This window comes from Lepidochelys kempii, chromosome 14, assembly GCF_965140265.1.
Source record: "Lepidochelys kempii isolate rLepKem1 chromosome 14, rLepKem1.hap2, whole genome shotgun sequence".
Taxonomy (NCBI): Eukaryota; Metazoa; Chordata; order Testudines; family Cheloniidae; genus Lepidochelys; species Lepidochelys kempii.
In genome coordinates, this window is record NC_133269.1 from 9054161 (window position 1) to 9068270 (window position 14110).

Here is a 14110-nt window from a genome sequence, read left to right on the forward strand (position 1 = left end):
AGACAGCCCAATTTACTGTAATACTCTGGTATCCCAGAAGCAAAGAACACAGCCTCATGGGCTATAAACAATTGCTGTTTTCCTTCTATCTTGTAATCAGCAACTGTAATAAAGAGAAGGAGTATGGCATTAGTGTCCCAGTGCTTGCCAGTGCTTGGGTGGTAAAACAGAAGAAGAAAACTTTTTCTTACCCTTCTTCCTCCCTGGCTTCCTCTGCCCAGACAACATTCCTTTTCCCCCTTTGCTGTGTGTTCCTGCCATTTGGCTTCCCAGCCCTCCCCAGGTCTCTGATATAAGAGAAGGGTCTATTGAACCTTCTATATGTGTTCTTGAAAAAGGCTCCTTCTCAGTCACTCTGTATCTCCCACCATGCGTAAGGCATCTGCTGCCCTCACTAGTAGCCTCTCTAAAATGTTGCTTCTTAAGGCTTTAGCTTGTCCTGAGAGCCGCCTTTTAAAGAAGCCCAGCAGCGTGAGTGTGGAGGTGGCGCATGTGCTAAGGAAAGCTTTGTGGGGGGAAGTGAGGCAAGGGCTTTGCTTAGCCTGGTGTGAGTAAGATGCTGGACACCTTGGCCTACTGACTTTCAGCCTCCACTGGGCAGTGCTAATGAGCAGCATTTGCTCAGAATTAAATTCCTGTTGAAAGGTTTCTCTGAGCTAGGATAAAACCTAAACATAATTATGTTCCTTTTAAAAACCAGGCCATCTAGGGAAACTGACGAGTAAAAGCTCCAGCTATCTTGGGCTCTCACTGTGGAAATAAGGGAGATTTAATACTGAGCGGTAGAGTAGAAAGCTAATGCTGTGCCAGTTTTTAAAAATAGTAAATGGGATGTCTTGGTAATTATAGGCCTGTCAGCCTGACATTGATCCCGGGCAAGTTAATGGAGCTCCTGATACTGGACTCAATTAATAAGAGGATGATGTAATTAATGCAAATCAGCATGAGCTTAGGGAAAATAGGTCCTGTCAAACTAACTTGATTTTTTTTTTTTTTTTTGGATGAAATTACAAGTGTGGTTGATAAAGGTAATAGTGTTGACGTAATATACTTAGACTTCTGTAAAGCATTTGACTTGGTTGCTTCGGATCACAGGTACCCACACACATTGTAATTAAAAAAACTAGAACAATATAAAATGTACTTGGCACACATTAAATGGATTAAAAATTGGCTAACAAATAGATCTCAAAATGTAATTGGAAATTCTCTTCAAGTGGGTGTTTTTTCAACCAGATCTTGCAGGGATTGGTTCTTGGCCCTATGCTATTTAACATTTTTATCAATGACCTAGAAGAAAACATAAAAGTCATCACTGATAAAGTTTGCAGATGACACACAATTTGGGGGATTAAGAGGACAGGTCACCTATTCAGAGCAATCTGGGTCACTTGGTAAACTAGGTGCAAGCAAACAGTATGCATTTTAATATGACTAAATGTAAATGTATACACCTAGGAATAAAGAATATAGCCATACTTACAGAATGGGAGACTTCATCCTGCAAAGCCGTGATTCTGGAAAAGATCTGGGGGTCCTGGCTGAACATGAACTCCCAGTATAACGCTGTGGCCAAAAGAGCTAATGCAATCCGGGGATACATAAAAAGGGGAATCTTAAGTCGGAATAGACAAGATATTTTACCATTATATTTGGCAGTGGTGTAACTGCTGCTGGAATACTGCATCCAATTCTGTTGTCCACAATTTGAGAATGATATTGATAAATTAGAGAGGGTTCGAAGAAGAGCCACAGGAATGATTAGAGGATTAGGAAACATGCGATATAGTGGTAGACTCAAAGAGCTCAATCCATTTAGCTTAATAAAGAGAAGATTAACGGGTGAGCTGATGACCGTGTATAAGTATCCATATAGGGAACAGATATTTAAGAATGGTCTTTTAATCTAGTAGAGAAGGTATAAAACGATCCAATGGCTTGAAGTTGAAGCCAGTCAAATTCAGACTGGAAATAAGGTATAAATTTTTAATGGTAAGAGTAATTAGCCATTGGAACAATTTACCAGGGGTCGTGTGGGATTCTCCATCACTGACCATTTTAAATCATGATTGCCTGTTTGTCGAAAAGATCTGCTCCAAGAATTATTTTAGGTTTCAGAGTAACAGCCGTGTTAGTCTGTATTTGCAAAAAGAAAAGGAGGACTTGTGGCACCTTAGAGACTAACCAATTTATTTGAGCATGAGCTTTCGTGAGCTACAGCTCACTTCATCCGATGAAGCTCACGAAAGCTCATGCTCAAATAAATTGGTTAGTCTCTAAGGTGCCACAAGTCCTCCTTTTCTTTTTAAGAATTATTTTGGGGAAGTTCTGTGGCCTGTGCTACACAGGTCAGACTACTATGAGTATGTACAAATAGCTGGGTTTTTGCTTTGGTGCCCAAACTGGGGGGAAAAAATTTAGCTGAGTGAAACCCAAAACACAAAGTTTAATTTAATTTTAGGGGGAGCAGGAGTTAACCTTTTTAAAAATAAAATTGCAGTAAAATTCTAAATGAAAGGGGATTTTGAATGGAAAAATCATAACGTTATGTTTTGAAAATGTCAAAACTCATACACTTTGTTTTTTTTTCAGAATTATTTTTTCAGGTGGGGGTGGAGTTTGACCCAAACCAGCAAATTTGACTCAAAGACACAAAGTTTCAGTCTGCATTTTTGGCAAAAATAAATAAATGCTGGGCTGAAAAAATTCACTCTGCTGATTTACTGGGCAGTCTATTGCTCTTCGCTTTTATTTGGGATCCCCTTGTAAATAAAAGTCCTTCATTTGAAGAGCATGCTGGAGTGGATCAGCACATGGGCTCTCTGCGCAACAGGCTTGTGGAATTTTAGTACAGTATGATGTCTTAAAGTTCCCCTTTGTCTGTGGGATAGACTATAACCAGCTCTCATTAGATTGGGTAGAATTTACTTCTGTTGAGGGAGCTTTTCAGTGGCCTGGGATCTATGTAGAGACCAGTGTACAAAGAACATGCTGGGGTTTTAGGCTTACTTTCTGTTTTCCCTTATATAATGTATAGTATGTGGAGCAGAAGGACTTCAGTCGCCATGGCTTACAGCCCATTAACCTACTGCAACAGACGACATCTGGTCTTGCTTATCTACACTCTCTCAATATTGGTAAGAAGGCCCTTCGTTTCAATTTCAGGTTACTGTATGTTTTATTGGTTAAGAAGCAAAATAAGTCAGCCTGGTGCAGGGAGCTATGGCAGCCATGTAGTTTATTGCTGGGTGGCTGGGAGAAGTGGAGACCACTCATTCTTTTTCTTTCCTTTTTTAAATAACAATGCCATTCCATGATGCCCATTCACGAGTGGCCATGATAGAGCAGCACTGGGAACCAGGAAATCTAGCTTCATTCCCAGCTCTTCCACAGACTTGTATGTGACACAACCCCTCTATGCCTCAGTTTTCCCTAGCTGTAAAATGGGGATGATACTTCCCTGCTATATTAGCTTTTGCTTTGAGCTTCTCAGCTGCTGTAGAAGTCGAATATAACAAATGATGGCTTTGGAATACCTGGGGATGTGTGGAGGTGGTGATGGCTCTAACAAGAACTTGCAAGATTTGAAAGAAATGGGGTAGAATAGGCATCCCAAATGAATAGGCAACAGGTGCCTTGAGCTTAAGCCTATAGATCCCTGACCGTTAACAAAAACTGCTTCAGTAATGTGAAAGGATTTCATTCCAAATAAATAAAACAATTAAAAATGCTCTTGGTGCTACCCGGTGTCAGTTAATTGGTGTTTGTATTAGTCCACAGGGATTTGAAACCTCATAATATCCTAATTTCAATGCCCAATGCCCATGGCAAGGTCAAAGCCATGATTTCAGACTTCGGCCTGTGTAAGAAGCTGGCAGTGGGCAGGCACAGTTTTAGCCGTCAGTCTGGTGTGCCAGGCACTGAAGGGTGGATCGCTCCAGAGATGCTGAGTGAAGATTGCAAAGAGAACCCTGTAAGTCAATCACATTTGTTCTTGTTCCGAGGGTTAGGGAAGTTCCATGGAGTGGGATTGGCAAGTGTCACACTGTTGCAGTCAGACCTTTACATCCACAGTTCATTGCCTCTTCATTCAAGCTAGTTTGGAACTAAAATGTCTGTGGACTAATTTTCAGAGGTTCTGAACACAACTAGCTCTTGTTGAAGGCTGAACTTTCTGATTAGTGGGCTATTACTGTATTATCCTGTTCCATATTTTGTAGTCCTAGTGAAATCAAAGTGATCACCCAAGGGGCCACCAAAAATCAGTTACTTACTCATGGTGGCCTTTAGCAATAGAATGGGATTGTACTAGAAAAGTGGGGATATTTTAAGTGGTCACTTAAGACAGGAGATGTTCTTGGAGGTGGGTTTAGTGCAGGATTTGCCATGTTCTAATTATTTTAGAATATTGTGGAGAGAAGTGTGATTATAGAAACTTCTGTTGTTCCCTCAGATGCACAACTGACTTGTGAAGTTGACCCAAAGTATTGAATAAACTATATTGTAATGTTGCTTATAAACCATATGTTCATTTGCAGACATACACTGTGGACATCTTTTCGGCTGGCTGTGTCTTCTATTACGTGGTATCTGAAGGCAGTCATCCCTTTGGCAAATCCCTGCAGCGGCAAGCCAACATTCTACTCGGTGTTTACAGTCTGGACTCCTTAAATTCAGAGAAGCATGGTAAGTAGGTGGATGTTTTCCTACTCTGTTAAATGTAAAGCACTGCACAGTTTATTCTAGCTCCCAAAACACCAGTGGAAATGGTCTGAGACCTATGAATCACCATGACCCCAAAGTTGCAAATGTGAAGTACAAGCACCTGAAGTAATTATATGGGAAGCTCCTTTTCACAACTTAGAAGCCCTTAAAACTATTGACTTTACTGTCCAAAAGCGTATGAAATTCCAGGTGATTGCAAAGTTTTGAGCCCTCCAAGCTTTACTGTGATAGTTTTAAGAGGAATTTCATGTAAATCCAGGATGTTAAAAAGATTGAACTGACCTTTGCTCTTAGCTGTACTGATTCAACCCCAATGACTTTCTGGTGGGTTGCACAGACTATAAATCAGGGCAGGATTTGGCCTGTTTTTTGTAGGCTGAGCATCCAACTGGAAATTCTAAATCTCTGACAAACTCGAAGGTGTCGTGATGGCTTCTTAAAGACTGAAAACAACTTTAACTGTTTCAGACAGTCTGGGAATAATCACCCTTTTTCTCGTAGAGGACATAGTCGCTCGTGACTTAATAGAGCAGATGATAAACATGGATCCTCAGAAACGTCCATCTGCCAGCTGTGTGCTGAAGCACCCATTCTTTTGGGATCTAGAAAGACAGCTCCAGTTTTTTCAGGTCTGTCTTGTCAATTTTTTATTTTGTCCAGGATGAAACATTCTGCATACGTTTTTAAAATCTTATACTCTAAAACTTCAAGTTTAAAGTCTTTGAGATAGTTGCATGTAGAATCAGCAGTTGATGAACGTGCAATGTAAGGAACAAAGAAGTGAGGTTGTGTGCTTAGTCAGTGCAGGTAAGAAAATGTCCAGCCCTTTGGAGGGTTTCAGTCCAGTGAGCATGTTGGGTTTTCTATGTTGAAAGAACTCTAGCAGATAGCTCCTGACTACCAATCCTATGTTCAGTCCAATTACATTGTACTGTCTCACAGCAGCAAGCAGCCATTTTTCAGGACACCCTTTAATCTGGCAGAGGGTGGCAATTTGTAATTGGGAGGGTGGGGAGTGGGTAGGAGTTGGAAGTAAAAATACAGCATTTGAAGTAACTTGAACATTTCTTACAGGATGTGAGTGACCGAATAGAAAAAGAATCTCTAGATGGTCCCATAGTCAAGCAGTTAGAGAGAGGAGGGAGAAAGGTGGTAAAAATGGACTGGAGAGAGCACATCACGGTTCCCCTTCAGACAGGTAACTGAGATTATATTCCATAATAATGTAAGGGAATTACAAGCTATTATCCCTAATCTGCATGTACAGGAAGGCAGCAATGCCATTGTCTTTCAGATTTGTTACATGAGAACTTGGCCTGCAACTGAAGTACTGAATTGTTCTAAATTAAAAAGTACATATACGTACACCTGCGCACACACGCGTGCACACACACATATATAACCCTATTTTAGAACACAAAAAACAAGAGTGTGGCCATTTCAGGCCCTATTTTCCGTTGTTTACTTACCAGGCTTTAGCGGTATTTACATTTTACTTTTTAAGAGCAGAGATGATACAGTTCAAAAATCACACGGGTCACACATGCATCAAACTGTTTAATATTCTGCATTGTCAATATGCCTCCTGCACTGATTTTCAATATGCCTCCTGCACTGATTTTTTTCCTTTAGTGTTTGAAAAAGGTTATAATACTTCAGATCCTGATGTACCTGGCCAGAACAGTACAAACAGCTCTCTCACGTGTTTTGGCTGCAAGTATGGGAGATAGCAACAGATCAGCTCCCTGGAGGACTTTGTACACATCAGTTAATTTAAAAAAAACAAACAAACACAGCCTATTTGCTTTTGCAGATCTTCGAAAATTCAGATCCTATAAAGGGGGCTCAGTACGGGATCTTCTGCGGGCGATGAGAAATAAGGTAAAGGGGGGTGTGTGTGTGAACCAGCATCAAACCACCTTATAATCTGTACCACGTAAAACTTTAGCCACCCATACCTGTCATATTCTCCATCCCTCTTTAGAAGTATAAACAGCATTTTAAATTACTTGAATGTTACCCTTTCTGTTTCCACCTAAACCATCTTTTTATTGGCTTATCTTAGGTGGTGGTCCACCTTACTGCCAACAATCCACCACCACTATAAACTGGCACTTGTCATTTAGTAAGTCTTCTTTGGCCACTAAACTGCTTCATGTTCATGGGGATCTCTTTAGTATGTTGCATAGAGGAAGAAAGTGAATACCCTATAAAGAATGCTCTTCTGTATCTTTTTTTTTTTCCCTAGAAACATCATTACAGAGAACTGCCTCTGGAAGTGCAGGAGACGCTGGGCTCTATCCCAGACTATTTTGTATGTTATTTCACGTCTCGTTTCCCTCGCCTTCTCCTTCACACCTACCAAGCAATGCAAATCTGCAGCCGGGAACGACTCTTTCAGCATTATTATAGTCAGGATTCTGCAGAGCAGAGACTTCCAGGAGATACCATTTGAGAGGGTGGAGATGGGGCTCCCTTCTCTGTGATGAACATTCCAAGCATAAGGCTGTGAAATTGGCCTACCTTTAGCAGGGACAAGTGGGATCATCAAGGAGTAAAATGTCTCTTTGAAGAAACCAAGCTTCCAAACGTGCCTTATGTTGTGTCTGCGCTGAAGCAGGAAAAGGACAATAGGAGCACAAGGAATGAGAGCTAACTTCAGAAAAGCATTGAACCAAGCTGGTGGAGTTATCCTAAGGCAGCTTTTAAGAAAGAAAGTGAAAATGGAGTGCAAACAGCTATGTGTAAACATCATTCTGCTGTTGAACATACTTACATTGTACTTGATTTTATAATTCATATATTTCACTGCACAGAATCAAACACAGTGACTGAAACCATATCGTTACTAGGCATGAGGATCTGGAAAAGGAGCCTTTTAGTTGTAGCGAACCATCCAAACCTGCTGTTGCACTACTGCCATATTCTGCATTTGAAACAGTGTCTTAGATACAATACACTGATTGTAAAGGGAATAATCTGAAAATATCCAAAACCTGTAAAGAGAATGTAATTTCTAATTAATCAGTGCAACCCTTGAATATTAGTCCCCAATTCTTGGGTAGATACAATGCCATCCGATACATTACCGATTGGAAAAATCGGTCAGTTCTATTTACTTCACAAGTGCAAGACTGCATGCCATGGGGTTTTGAGAGATCAGCCAAATGTTCACAGAAAGGCAATGACAGTATTTGGCTTAGATCACAGTATTAAAAACTAAGGTATACTGTAATTTGGAGAAGCATATTCAGATGTCCGTTTCTAGTTTCTTTGTAGGAAAGAGGCCAATTGGTGTGTTGGATACAGTAACTGGCTAAAATTGTTCCTTCCTTTCTTCTTAAGAAGGTCTTCAGTTACTGAGCCAGAGGCAATGTGACCTTGTAGCGGGAAAGGGATCTAAATATGAATTGCTCTAAAGAACAGTGAAATTATGGACCACATATTTAATTGGTGAACGAAAGTAGTAATAAGCAATGGAACCTGAGTTCCTGTATGTCTGGATTGATAATGATGTCTAAGGTGAAGCTTTTATATACATTTTCTTTACATTTGAAAGGATGCAGTATTCCTTTTCAGTGGCCCTAAAGCTGTGACAAGCATTAAATGTGTGAACAGCATTAAGAAATGCTGGGTTCTGATGTAATACATGTGTATTATTCTTTTACAATATATTTATTTAACATATTTATATTTATTTAATTTTTACTACAAAGTGGTATCAAATTTAAGTGGTACAAGTATAAAGCATGCCAAATACTTTAAAAAAAAACCCTTCTAGTGTTTTCTGTTAACCACTTTTTAATAACTGGAAGAGGAAAAGCTATACTGCATCTTTCAATGGAACTAATTTGTCTATTCTTGTTAATGGGTAAATCACGTGGACAGGGAAGCTTTTAATTGGTCTGACTGTGCCATTGTGTCGTAAACTAGTAAATTATTGACGGTTACTTGTGTGACTGGGCATTGCTATGGGGTGTGTGTTTTTTCTTTTTCTAATGCAGTCACCTTTCTAAAGCTTACATTTGGGGGAGTTTCCTAGTTTTACATTGTATGAAATCAGATGTCAAGGTAAGATGCCAAATTGTGCAAGTTACATGTTTTTAAAGCTTGAAAAAATGGTAGTTTTACCTAAGATGATTCAAAGTTTATTTCATATTTTTATACCTCTAATGTACAGTTCTTTTATAATTCCACTAAATAATGACTTGTACTCAATAATAAATACAAATAGGTTTAGAGACTGAGGCGTGTTCCCCTCTTTTAGTGAAAGTGGCTGTTCGCTCATTGCAGCCTGGGAAGATGGGTAGGACTAGAAAGGAAGCTATGCACTGTCTGCCGCTGACCTTCATGGGACTAGCCTGGCTTTTGGGGGGGAAAGAGTCTGAAAACCCGTGTTAAAGGTAACCAAGCAAAAAGGGCAAGGGGGAAGATTTTGCCTTTTTTTTTTTTTTTTTTTAAACTCCACTGAGCAAGGCGTCAGGTTTCTGAGATAGATACAGGGGCTGGGTAGGGTATGTTCATATTTACTCCTCAATAAAGAGCTAAAGGTAACCCCTGCTTGTGCCATACTGTTAAGAGTTTTTATGCTGCAACCACTAGGCCAATAAACATTTGAGTTTGACATTCCATCCACCAGAGGGCAGTGGAGACATGCACAGAGAACACAGGAAATTATAGACGAATCATTAATTGCAGTGTTTTAGAAGCCTTGAAAAGCATTCTTTTCCTGCAATTCAAAATTCACTTAGCTATTGTACTAAAATCAGAGATGGGTCGAGAAGGTGTTTATTTTATCCACTGCTCCATTCTTCGTAGTGGTTCAGGGAAGTGACTTTGAGTGTGTCTATTGTTAACATGGGTTCAGTTCCATTTTGTGATGTTAGGAGCCCTGCTGTCAGTCACTGGCTGTTGCAACTGCTTTAAGCACTGTGTCAGCTTAGACCCGTTCTGGGCAGTTACATGACACTGTTTAGAAAGGTGTCGGCAGCTGGTGGCCCATCTATTCCAGGATTCCTAATATTGCAAATACCAGTGCAGCAGAACTGGTGCCATGTTGCAAACTTTCCCAACTAGTACAAATATTTCTTGGTCTGCAAGCACCTCTGAAAGTCATTCCTGCTTTAACCTCGGGAGACCTGGATTCAGCTCCCTGCTCCCTTCCACAGATTTCCTCTGTGACCTTGAGCAAGTCATTTAGTCTCTCTCTGTATCTCAGTTCCCCTTAGTTCTGCCCTTCTTCACAGGGATGTTGAGGATAAATACAATAAGATTATTAAGTGCTCAAGTACTCCTGTAATAGGAGCTAGGAACAATAAACAGATGTGCTCAGAGGCTAACTAAAATGATCTTTGTCTCAAGTATCCCCATCACTTCGTAAGGCCATAAGAAAAAACAATGAGTGAGCTCACACCAACATGGTGTCCATCAAAAATAGTCAGGGAGAGATGTGGATTGGAGCCTGTTTGCCTGACATCTTCCACCTCCAGGAGCTAAAACAAAAGGTAAACACGAGAGTAGCATTGAGAGGTAGCCAATTTACAGAAGAATATATCACAAACAAGACTTGATTCTTGGAACACACATTTACTCTTACTAGAAGAGGTGGTGGTACAACAAACACAGGTAGAGTTGTTGTCTGTTTTTCATTCCCCTCTAGAGTTAGGCGGGGGCCATGTGAAGCAGTTTGTTTATGTACACAGGGATGTCCCTTGAGTCCTCCTGAGAGACCTTGATGGAACATTCATGGAGGCACTCTGCAATCCTCTCCTGAAGGATTCTTGGGACGGCAGCCTTATTTCTTCCTCCATAGACACTTCCCTACGCCACTCTGCGATGACTTCGTCAGGCACCATTGCAAGTAACAGGCTAGCAGCATATGGGCCCAGACGGCTTCGGGACACCAGCAGCAGCTTCTCTGTGCTTTTGTTACTCTCAGGAGCGAGATATCGGCTAAAATCACCACCCCCTGTGGAAAACAGTGCCAGTATTCAGTGTCGTTGCCCTATATGTGTACCCATGGAAATAGGCTAAAATGTTATTGCTTCATACAACTGAACAATTCCTCCCACACCTCTGCTGGGCCATACGCACCATGGCTGGGACTAGCGATGGTGCTGGGCACAAGCACTCTGAAGCTGAAGTGTCAATAAGCATGTCTTGTTTAAAATTTAAGGGACCGAGTAAAGGGGGTTCCAAAACTTAACTTTTGCTTCCAGTTGTGACTATAGACATGATACCTGTGTGTGTCTTATCTGTAGCTGCTGCCATTGTGGCCTTAAGGGAGCCTTCCACCACACCCATGGAATATCTGAGCCAAATGAGGAGACGAAAGAAGAGAATACTGGAGGACATATTCCCTGAGAGCCTGGAAGCTTGTGCTGCATCAAACCGTGAACAGAGGGGCCTGGAGTTCCCTCTTACTGCTGCATGGCCAGAGTCGGAACGCCTGTTCCTTGGTGCTCTTAGCTTGCTATGTGTACTGTGTTTTCACTTGTTTTTTCCTTGTACGTAGTTTTGTTTGTTTTGTTTTTTTCTTTCTCTAGTTGTAATTAGTTATCCGTTCATAGTTGTTAGTTAGCGTTTTGGACTTTCCTTCCCTTTGCAGGACTCTTCCCCAGCCCGGGCACTATGCCTAGGCAAGACAGGTTTAAGTACTGCGCTTCGTGCCGTCACTCCTTCTCTGGGAGTGACTAGCACCAACGTTGCCTCCACTGCTTGGGCAAAGACCATATCGCCGCTTGCTGCTCCATTTGCTGATCGTTCCCGGCTTGGGAGCTTTGCCTCATGGAAGAAGCGATGCAGCCACATGCCCCTTCGGATCCAGTGCATTTAGTAATGTTGTATTACACCACTGGGTTTGGCTCTGCTGGCTACAGTCTCAAGCTCAACAGAGTGAAAGCTCCCTCTGCCACTTGTTTCAGATCTCGAGTCTCTAAGAACACATGAAGACTAAGGAAAGTAACACATACATTCACTAGAACAACTTCTTTAATAAAATTGCTAAAAGTTACCAACAATGAATATCCAAGCAGAGATAAATCCTACTATATCTATGCACTTATTATAGCTATAGTCATACTCATATCCTCCTAGATAGTCTGAGAGTTTGCTGGGTCTCTCATGGATTGATCATCAGTAGACGGAGGGTTCCTGCTGGAGTTTTCCCTGGGGGAGCTCAATTTTCCCAATCTGGGCACCCTCTTTTATAATGTGATTCTGACTATACCTCATATCCTGTGCACGTGTGTGAAAGTGTCAGCCTTCTTTTCCCTAATTGTATTGTGTCCCCTGAGAATATTGGGGTACCCTGTTTTCCATAGGTTGTGTATAGTTCCTTTTATGCTCAGCACTGACGCACAACTTGTATCCAGTGGTTAAGGAACATGTTAAAAAAAAAAAAAAAAAAAAGTACCTCTAGGGCATTTTGTAATCTAAAATTAATCTTGCAGCTAATTTTTTGCAATACCACTCATTGCTACAATTTTTAATCTTGTGGCATCAGGTTATTCTTCAGTCACTTACTTACATCAAGCATTTCTTAACTCTAAGGGCTAATCTAAACTCATACCGGCCTCAGGCTGTAGGCCTTGTGTTTCAGCCCTGCTTAGTTAGATACCTCATACAGATTCGTCTCTTCCAACTACTAACCAATCTTATACTTCTATAATCCTAACATTATACCACCCACAATAAATGAATGATAAAATAATTGGCTACAATTAGAAAGTCAATGGAGAGCTCCATTTTAGCACCTCCTTTTACTTACTTACTTACCCACCCACGCATTCCAGGTGGCAGCAGGGGCTGAATTCCTCCCACTACCACTCCATACTATGGGACAGGAAGGAAAACCACAGCTTCGCCTATACTGGCCTGCGAGAGCCATGGTTGCTGTAGGGTAGCCGAAATGGCCATAAATGTTCTTTCCCCTTGTTAAATTCTTTTCTGTTCTTTTATTTCAGAAGTTTTTATTGTAGTTGGTTTGGGTACACAATAAAAATCTATTTTTTTGGAGACATGCATCTTTATTACTTCACAACATATGCTGTGAAAGGCTATTGAAAGCATGTTATTGTGCAGGCTGATGGAACGCAGAGGAGCAGTGACAAACTGTGTAATAATTATAAAGGTACAGCAAGCACCACAAAATTAATAGGTGCATTAATAAAGGTATACCAAGCACCACAATCAGCCCCCAAACAGTCTGGGCCAGGTAAAGTACAGGCCTCCACACCGCATTAAGGAAAGTCTCTTTCAATTTCAAGCACTTCCTCAGCCACATAGCACTGTGTTAAGCTCTTTTAAAGCTCTTGTATCTGACTGTTTGAACTCAGAGGCCCTCTGCCCTGGCTGCACCCTTCCCCCACCTTGCCTCACAGATCTCATGCAGGACACAATAGGCAGCTATAACCACTGGGATATCTTTGGTGTTCCTTACTAACAAGACTGGATCAGAATGACAGCATCCCTTCAGCTTACCAAAAGCATGTTCAACTGTCCTGCACCTGCTGACTGACTCTTTCCTTGGTGCCGTCGAGGTGGCTGGTGTGGAGTTTGATGAGTGAGGGGAGCAGGAGGTAGGCTGGGTCCCCTGGGATTACTGTTGCCATTTCAACACTGCCCTTGGTAACCCACAGGTCAGGAAAGAATGTCACTGTTTGCAGCTTTCTGAACAGCCCCTGTGGTCTTAAAGATATGCGCCTCATGCAATGTCTGTGACCAGCCAACACAGATGTTGGTGAAGCATCCCTAGTGATCCACCAATGATTGCCTAACCATAGAAAAGCAGCCCTTCCTGTGCATGCACACTGTGGCAAAGTGGGTTGGTTTCAAAATTGGGCTACGTGTACCAGCTGTGGCCCCAGCTCAGTTCAGGAACCCCATTGCTGTGACTCCATCCATTATGTCCTGCATTTTACTGAGCGTCACAGATCTGCATAGCGGAAGGTGGATGCATGGCCCTGCACACCTGCATGACAATGGTCCCCACTGTGGCTTTTCAAACTCCAAAATGATTGCCCACTGACCAGTAGCAATTGGGCATGGCAAGCTTCTGAGTCCCAACTCCCGTCTCGACTGTCAGTGCAGCTGTCACGCGGGCATCCCTGCGCTGAAGGCCTGATGTGAGCGCAGCACCCCATGCCAGCTCCCTGGCCTTTCCCTTCAGCCACTGCTCGTCAGCCCAAACCCACGTTACGCTGTGAGCCCCCACCACGCTGCTCATGTCTCGGGCCCAGGCGTGGCACCCAGTCTACAGCTGCTCTGCGAAGGCCACCAACCCCCCACGGAATTGGTTTTCGCTGTGGCCTACAGCAGCGTGGCCTCTGGGAGCCAGCGGGGTGGGGGTCGGGGGGGGGGCGCTGTGCAAGAAAAGCAAACATCT

At 42.1% G+C, this 14110-nt stretch overlaps 1 protein-coding gene across 3 annotated transcripts in view; it reads left to right on the plus strand.

Moving 5' to 3' along the window:
* The window catches only part of ERN1 (endoplasmic reticulum to nucleus signaling 1), a 62927-nt gene extending 53404 nt beyond the window's left edge, over positions 1–9523 (plus strand). For 2 of the 3 annotated variants that reach the window (XM_073311949.1, XM_073311950.1), the window contains 7 exons: positions 3038–3137; positions 3774–3973; positions 4539–4686; positions 5227–5354; positions 5800–5923; positions 6539–6606; positions 6974–9523. In XM_073311949.1, the coding sequence (XP_073168050.1) occupies positions 3038–3137; positions 3774–3973; positions 4539–4686; positions 5227–5354; positions 5800–5923; positions 6539–6606; positions 6974–7180 (975 nt within the window). In that variant the 3' untranslated portion in view covers positions 7181–9523. The remainder of the gene's footprint in view (positions 1–3037; positions 3138–3773; positions 3974–4538; positions 4687–5226; positions 5355–5799; positions 5924–6538; positions 6607–6973) is intronic. The other variant, XM_073311951.1, reaches the window with a different exon arrangement.
* Positions 9524–14110: the final 4587 nt, after the last annotated feature.